General features: G+C 37.3%; 1 protein-coding gene across 1 annotated transcript; it reads right to left on the bottom strand.

Moving 5' to 3' along the window:
- Positions 1 to 2,198: 2,198 nt before the first annotated feature.
- Positions 2,199 to 2,717, bottom strand: LOC137402676 (general transcription factor II-I repeat domain-containing protein 2A-like). The gene has a single exon (XM_068089180.1). It carries the CDS (start codon positions 2,715 to 2,717, stop codon positions 2,199 to 2,201), a length of 519 nt encoding a protein of 172 aa, XP_067945281.1.
- Positions 2,718 to 9,234: the final 6,517 nt, after the last annotated feature.

The following is a 9,234-nucleotide window of genomic DNA, read 5'->3' on the forward strand; positions in this document are numbered from 1 at the left end:
CCTTTTGAGCAAGCCCTGGCGAGATAATACCGGTAAGAATATCTTATAGAAAAATGCAAAGAATGCAGCAAATCTTGATCTATAGATAAAGTTGCTTGAAATTAAGAGTTTAAATATGCCATTAACAATATAAACTTTTGTTGAACTATCATAGCTACTGTATGTGGTACTAGATTTGAGATTTAAAATGTTAAGGTGTTGCATCGGAGCATTCACATTTTTCAAAACCAACTATAGTTGAAGAATGTATCCTTAAACAATGTGCATTTGGATGCGTAGCTCAATCCCTTCCTACAATTATTTAACTATTGTACCAGAAATATCCTGAAGAACCGTCACACCAAGCTTTTACCAGTTATAGTTTCATTAGCTTACAAATGTTTTTAATAAAAATATTGATGAATCTTAATAATTATGTTCTATGGCATTACCAGATCGACGTATTTATATTTGCCTTTTGCAGGGTAAATGTAAAAAATTTTGCATCCTTAATTTGCTCTTGGTAAAAGAGTGCTATTTTAAGTGTTACTCAAATTCTTTCAAAATACATGTTCCAGTATAGTTTGCCAGCCAGTTTAGTCTTAGCAACTGTATAAAAAAAATGAGTAGTCTTTATTGCGCATAGTCTGACCTGGTGCAATTTTTACGTTGTTGTTCTGTGAAATACAGTCTGCTGGGTTGACTGTAAATATTTCCCTTTTAGTGAAACGGTGAATAATTTTATATGCAATGTTTTTTCTTTACTTGTTTTCAAAATTAAAAAGACACTTTTAGAAACTTTGTGATGGTCAAAACAAAGTGATGATTGGCATAATATATTTTATTGGCTGCCTCACAGGCTGGGAGGAGTTCATCTTTATCACGTATTGGTATTTGGTTAGTTGGTAGAAAAGAGACGGCCCTGAAAGCTGCCATTCCAAAAATATCTTTGGCTACCAACTTTGCTATGGCATGTAACTTTACAACTGGGGTACATTCTGAAGTGAACTTTGATAAACTATAATTTCTGGTTGTATCAAAGTATACAATGTTTTTTGACCTGTTATGTCCAATAGCAACGAAAAATTTAGGCTTCTATGTGTAGGTGTAAACACTTTAAATGATTTGGTTGATAACTGCTGCCTTTTGAAAAGCTGACAACCCTTTTAAAGTGAATTCCTATTGCAAACATTTGCACTTCAATATGGAGAGCAATGTCGGAAAAGACTCTCGAGCAAATGAATGCATGCATGAATATCATATATTCAAGTATAACAGAATAACCTTTGCTGGTAGTGAACTTAGGTGAGCAGTCCTTGTAATCAATACTGCCCGCTTATGAAGATCGTTTACATCAGGGGTGCTCAACCTTTTCATAGTGAGGGCCAATATGAAAAATTATCTGTAGGCAGGGGGCCGAGATTACATCTACATAAGTTAGGTCAAAGTTGCTATACTCCTTGTTTGCACACAGAGTTCCGTGAACTGATTAATTAAGATTTACAGTGCTATTTACAGTAAACTTTATTTAGGTTAGTAAAATAAATTGTACAACTGAAGTAAATGAGATATACATGTGCAGGTACATAAATTGAACATTTCATGTACAGTTACAAACACTAAAACATGTAATTAGATATTTCAGTGTGATACTTGGCATTGCTTTTCTCTTGACTATTCTATCAATGTCAGGCTGGGTAGCTGAGGAAGCCAGTCTTAGTTGCTGGGTCAAGTGTTCATCGGTGATAGTTGTCCTGTATTTATTTTTGGTATGCATCATACGGCTGGAGAACTACTCGCATAGATAAGTCGAGCCAAACAAACTGCCCATGAGTAAAGAATGTTTGTATAGGCCTGGAAATCTTTGTTTTGGAAGAAAATCACGGTAAAATTCTACAAGTTCATGGCTGTTGTGATGCTGGCTCAGCCTTTTATCAGCTTGAATATCAATCAGTTCCATTTGTAGAAGAGCAGGTGCTTCTGCTGCGTCGACTGAGAATGGGTCTTCAAAGATGTTGATATGCATGCAAGTGCCATCAGATTGAGCAAACCTTCTGCCAGCAAACCTTCAGCAGCAAGGCCAGTCAGAAGCTTTGCATATGGCTCTGCACTGACATGATTTTCAACACTTTGTTGTCGCTCCAGCAGGCTCTTAAAATGTGTGCAGTTTCCATTTTGAAGTTGACCGACCCACAGATTTAATTTACACCGGAAAGCTGTTATATGGCTCCACAGAGATGATACATGCTGCTGCTTTCCCTGTAGTTTGCAGTTGAGATCCGCTCAGTAATGTCTGCCAAAAAAGCAAGATCATTTATCCATGCCACATTTCTGAATTCTTCATGGTTACGTCCTTTACCTCTCATGAAAGTATCGATGGGATCTAAAAGACTGAGAAACGGGCGAAGTGTTTTTGCACTACTGAACCATCTCCCTTTACAATAATATGTCACGTCTTGAAATTCTGCTTCAATCTCCTTCAGCATCTCTTTGAACTGGCGGTGGCTCAAAGCTCGAGCCCTTATGTAGTTTACTGTGGATACAACAAATTCCATGACATGTCCCATCTTAAGGTGCTGTGCTCCTAAATTTTCCTGGTGAATGATGCAGTGGTACACGATAGGAAGGACATTCCACACTCTGGACTTCAACAGCAAGCCAATTAAGCCTGTGTGTTCTCCAGTCATTGCCGGCGCACCATCAGTGCATATCCCTGATAACTTCCTTTTACTTGCCATGCTTGTGTTTAAATGAATGAACCGATTTATAAACCAACAGTTAGCAGGTCAGTTAGGGAAATTCCCTAAAAACTGGAGATTTTACCCACATGTGCAGTAATATCAGACAGGAAGAAAAAGGTGATGCAAGGGAAGGGGATTTCCAAGAGTCATAACATAGCTGTTAACATGGTCAGAAAGTGTGGTTACAATTGGCCTACAATTCTGCTAAGTTAGGGCCTAAACTTGGGCAGAAAATTCAGTATAAAATTTTTAAATTGGTAAAGTCTCTGGGGGGCCGCATAAAATCAGGCTGAGGGCCGCATCCGGCCCTAGGGCCGCCTGTTGAGCGCCCCTGGTTTACATAAACTAGGGGTGCACTTATTGCATCTTCGAATGTCTCTATAAATTCATTTTTTAGGACAACTCAAATAATATTCTGTTTTTAGTTGAGTTTTTAAAAGTTGTCAATGCCAGAACAATAAATCTTTTTAAATCCTAAATTTTTCCAATCGTTTTTGAGTTTTTGAAAAAATGCAGCTGCAAAACTTGAAAAAGTTGCCATCTAAATGGAGAATGCTTTTAAAACTGCATAGTATGTTAGGCAACTGTAAAGTCTAGAGAACACGATATGCAAGAGATACAAACATAATTATGTAGGCCTCACTGAGACAACTATGAAAACAAGATTAGCCAACTACAAAAGATCTTTTAAATATCCTACCAAACCGCTACAAACAGAGTTGAGTAAATATATAGGGAAATTGAAAGACAAAAACATTCACTACAATCTAACCTGAAAGATAATCAAAAGAGCAACATCATACGACATATTGACAAAATCTTGCCAGTTATGTTTGTGGGAAAAGTACATCATCATATTCGAACTGAAGTTAGCTAGCGTTACCACTAGAAGTGAGCTGATATCCAAATTCCGGCACGCGAGAAAACACCTAATTGGCTCAATAAGACAATTTGATGACATAATTTCTGTATACTATAATTATAGCTAATACACCTCACTCAAGTATACAGCAAGGACATCGGAATGACCTTTGGTATTGAAAAATGTGGAATGCTAATTTTTAAGAAAGACCATTCAATGCTCACGGATGGACTAATTTTGCCAAATGGTACCATCAAAAATATAGAAGGGTACAAGTACTTAAGGATTATGCAAAGCAACATCAACCACAAAGCCGACGTACGTCAAAAAGCCATTACTGAATACAAGGAACGCCTTTGAAAGGTCTTAACCCTTTCGTAAGCGATGCGACATTAATGTCCTCGGGAGTTTTGAGCAAAGAGACATTTAGGTCGTTTGGGAAATCCCAAAAGCCGTTATTCGTCAGCCGTTTTGTTATTGGCTATTTTTGTTTAGTTCTTCAAATATTTTTTCAGCTTTATATTACTAAACATAATATTATTGTGTTCGCTATAATAGTCATTCAAACCTAACAAAAGAACAAAGTTCTTATGGTCACTACGGCGATCAACTACCACCGAAACATCTTCTATCGCAAACTACTACTACGCCTAAAACTACTATCAAAACGAAACAATGGCAAGTCAAACGAACGACCGCATCGAAAAATTGCTACTAGAACCAACTACGAGGAAGATATTGCTGATTATGTGGTTGAAACTGATGAATCTTGTTCCAGTGGAAGCAATATTGATGCCAATGATTTCGATGTAGAGTCAGAAACTGGTAGCGATAGTGACGAATCTGAACGTGCCGACAGTCCTGATCCACGACGACGGTGGGGTTATGCAAAGGTGGCTGCTTCAAGAAATATTAAATTTAGTGACTTCTATGCGAGTGAGTTACATGTATTTTAAATTTCATGTTATTATTCCTGTAAATAAAAAAGTTAGGACGTTTTATGTATCCCTATGTTCAAATTGCTAGTCATTTTGCAAATATATTCACTCTGTACACAAAGGTTTAATTAATTAATATACTTGTGAAAGAGTTAAGGAGCCAGCTCAATGCCAGGAATCAAGTCATGGCAATAAATACCTACGCAATGCCAGTAATAAGATATCCAGCAGGCATAATAAAGTGGATTGAGGAATCTATCAAGGAAAGAGATATAGCAACTCATAAACTGCTGACCACGCATGGAGCACTCCACCCAAAATCTGATACTACTACATTGTATGCTGGTAGGAAAGATGGTGGTAGGGGACTCAAAATTTTACAGCAGACAGTGAAAGAGGAAAAACAAAACATCAAAGCCTATGCAGCCTCCATGGCCACTTCAGATAAGTTGCTAGCTAAATTTCAATTGCCTGCTTTGACAAGGGAGCTTTGCCCTGATGATGAGGAAATTGAGTGGCACATGAAACCTCTTCATGGTGCTTACCACTGACAAATATCTAAGGTTGGCGATCTTCATCAGACATATACATGGCTGAACAAAGGAAACCTAATGACCAATACAGAGACGCTACTCATGGCAGCCCAGGAGCAAGTGCTCCCAACGAGGCAACTCCAAACAAAATCTATTACACTAGAGACGATCCTAGATGCAGACTGCGCAAAGATGCACCTGAGACTATCCAACGCATCATCAGTAGATGCAGGCAGCTACAGGAAACACATACACTGAGCAGCATAATCATGTCGCAGGTGTTGTGTATAAAAGTCTATGTGATGAGTATGGCCTTTATAAACCACAACACCGGTGGGAAGCTCCTGGTAAGGTAAAAGAAAATGACCGCGCTAAGATCATCTGGGACTTCTACACCCGAACTGACAAGCATGTCCTCGCAAACCAACAAGATGTAGTGGTGGTGAACAAGGATAGAAAAAGGGCTACTATAATATACATTATATAGTAGTTACCCAATGACTACAATATAGCCAGCATGGAAAAATAAAAAGTAGAAAAATATCTCCCTCTTGGAGAAGAGATTGAAAATTGCCGGAATGTAAAAACAACTGTAATTTCAGTAGTCATTGTAGCACTGGGCGCAATAACACCGGCACGTAAAATGTGGCTTGCCCAGATACCAACAGCAATCAACTCAGATGAGTTGCAGAAAAGTGGGCTATTGGGAACAGCTAAGATCTTGAGGCGAATGCTCAAACTCCCAGGTCTCTGGTAGGAAACCAGAGTTGGAGCTGAATTTATCATCCACAAAGGTTAACCGGGATGAGGAAAAAATTGATGTATATATATATTTATATATGTATTATATATATATATATATATATACATATGTATACATATATATATATTTGCGCATATACGCAAAGGTTAGTCAGTTCTTTCTGAAGCAGCGAAGAAGCAAAACACTCTTTTTATACATTTAATAATAACAAGTTTTCTATTGCCGGTAGCTCACAAGTTAAATTTTAATTTTTTAAATTTAGTTTGCTGCAAAAATCATTATTGATCTAGTTATTATTTGCTACCAATGTTTCAAAAGGTTATGATGAAAGTCATATGCAAAGTTTTATCTAAGCTGTGATACAATTAACCATGGCACCTCGCGGGCGTCACAGGGTGCTATGGTAGTATGGTTCCATGACACCATAGTACTATGGAACCAGAGTGATTTGGTATTATGAATCCATGGCCATTGTGAGAGACCATGAAATCCACTCATGAACCTCTATTAACGCCAAAGACAGCTGGGAGAAGAATGCAGACTGCTGTCTTAAAATCAGCAGGGTCAACCTCGCTCAACTAGCTAGTGCAGCCATGATCAACATACAGCTTGCAAGCCACCGCAGCGTCTTTTGCTTTTTACATGTGGCCTAGTTGCTTCTGGTTAAAACAAAAAAAATTTGAATTTATTTATTAATCTGAATACTTCAAAAATCAACTGTCAGCCTGTCATCATAAAGAAATTGTTTTTGTTATTGATTGAATAAAGTACCACTAAATAATGAGTTATCATTGTGCTTGTGCTGCAGAAAAAAACAGAATCCCTTTTTTGCATGTACATATCCCTTCAACAAATTCATCTCACAACAAAATACTTAGAAACTTTGCGACATTGAGTTTTTAGGTGCAGCAACGGCAAGGGCAGCAAAAAATTCAAAGCTTTATGCAGGTGAAGAGCATGGTAGCTTCAATAAAACTGAACTGAATACTTTCTTATGGCGGAACTGCTAAACAGAAATAGAATTGTCATGTTTGGGCATCAAAAGGACAATAAATAAAAAGGAATACAAAAACGTATTTCAATGCTGAGTGTCAAACAGTATATGAAGAGATGTTTAATGCTGCTAATAAGGCAAGACTTGCGGTATTGTTCAGCAATAAAAATGCAGCAGAGTATGATGAAAACTTCTACTGAGAGCAACCAAAAAGCCACTTTAGCAACCATGAACATAGTTTACCGAAGCAGTAGGTGCAGAAAGGTATTTATGAATGGTAAGTTAATCAAAGAGTGTATTGAAGATGCAGCTGAAGTTATATGCTCTGATGAGAAAAAAGAACAATTTTAAAAGTGTACCATTCTCTTATTGTGCAGTAGCTTTTCAAACCGACGCTTTCAGTTGGATTGCTCAGCAACAGCTACAAAATAAATAACAAGATTTTACAGCATTTTCTAATTAACTTGATGAAATTACAGATGCACAAGATACAGCTCAGTTAATTTTCTTTTTTTATGGAGTAGACAAGGAGCTCACTATTACTGAAGGCTTGCTCTGTGCAACCTGCATTGTCATAAAACAGGGAAATATGTGTTGGCCAAAATATGAAAAGTGGTAACGCAGAAAAATGTTGACCTCAGCAAACTATTTTGCATATCAACACATAGAGCTTCTGCTATGATTGGCCATGTCAATGGTTTTAAAAATTCAATAATGAAGGAGCTCAAGAAATGGAATTAATCTACTTTCTATATACAATTCCACTGCATGCCACACCAGTGAAACCTGGCTGCGAAAGCAATTAAACTACAACATGTTGTAATTGTTATCAGAGATATTGTCATTTATCTGCAACAGAAAAGGTTGAGATGTCGCCAGCCAGTTTTGCCAGTTTCTTCATGTTATTGAATTAAAATTTAAAGACGTTCCATATTTTGCTCTAGTATACCTGTTATCAAATGGAAAGATGTTACTCCAAGCTTTCAACTTTGAGACTGAGATAATAGAATTCTATAAATTGTTGTCTATAAATACAAACAACAATAAACAGCTGTTCAAGTTTCATGACGCTCACTTTCTGGATGACTTTGCCTTTCTTGTGAATATGATGCTGCACCTCGATGAAATCAACGCTAAACTGCAAAATAAAAATCAACTGATTGGTGACATGTATCATGCTGTGGGCGGTTTTCACGGTCAACTGAAAATCTGTGAACCACAGTTGACAGTTGTACAAAACTTTAAAATGCTTTGTGATAGACCAAGTGAGCCACCGCTATAAAGATATGCTGATGTTGCGTCTGATCTACTAAAATAATTCAAACTAGAATTCATGACTTCCAGAGTATAAAAAGAGCTCTGTTTGTTCTCAGCGGTGTTAATTGTAGAAAAATTCTACATCATCTTTAACTATAAGCAGTTGATCTTAGAAATGCTCTCATCTACTCACCGTTGTTTAACCATGGCAAAGATGCCACCAACGCCTATCGTCGCCTACCCAAAACTTAAAGCCTTTTCAGCACGAATTATGAGCATGTTTAGAAGCACATACAGGTATACATGTAAATAACTCTTCTGTCAACTGAGTTATGTCAATAATAAATATAGAGTATGGCCCACAGATGACCACATCAACGACATTCTTTACTTGTCTGCTACAGACATTACGCCACAGTACACTCAGGTCATGGATGACATTCAATGCCAAGCGTATCTTTAAATGAGTGGTGTGCAAACATAACTGCTGTTATCACAAAAACAATATCTTAATTTTGCTTTCCAAGTTTGCTTTTTCACGTCTATTCCCATTCAAGGAAAGTTAAAGTAGAATAATATAATATAATAATAATATAATAGCTTATGCCTCACGGGCCCTAACTTAGGCTGAAGAGGGCTATCCACAAATTGATAAAGAGTTACTGGTTATAGTATATGAGTATGAAAAATTTAACACTTATACTTATGGATGTGGAATTGATGTTCAGACAGATCACCAACCTCTGGTCTCCATTGTTCAGAAACCACTTTACAAAGCATCACCTAGATTACAGAGACTTCTTGTAAGATTACAAAGATACAGAGTTGAAAAGATCCACTATGTGCCTGGCAAATATCTATATTTAGCTGACACTCTGTCACAGGCATATCTCGAGAGCATCAGCAATAACATTGAAAATGATGTTGTCATGATTCACTCATTTCAGTTAGAAGAGTCCGCCAAAGAAGAAATAAAGATGCATTATGCCATGGATGATACCATGAAACTCCTAACATCGGCAATTCTAAGTGGTTGGTTTTGGGCTGTAAAAAACAGGTTCTAATTGAGTTACAGCCATATTGGGGTGTACATGATGAGTTATATCTCAGTGATGGATTGATTTACAGAGGTGAGCGTCTAGTGATCCCTAAGTCTCAGCAATGCCC

Source organism: Watersipora subatra, chromosome 8 (genome assembly GCF_963576615.1).
Source record: "Watersipora subatra chromosome 8, tzWatSuba1.1, whole genome shotgun sequence".
In the NCBI taxonomy this organism is placed as follows: Eukaryota; Metazoa; Bryozoa; class Gymnolaemata; order Cheilostomatida; family Watersiporidae; genus Watersipora; species Watersipora subatra.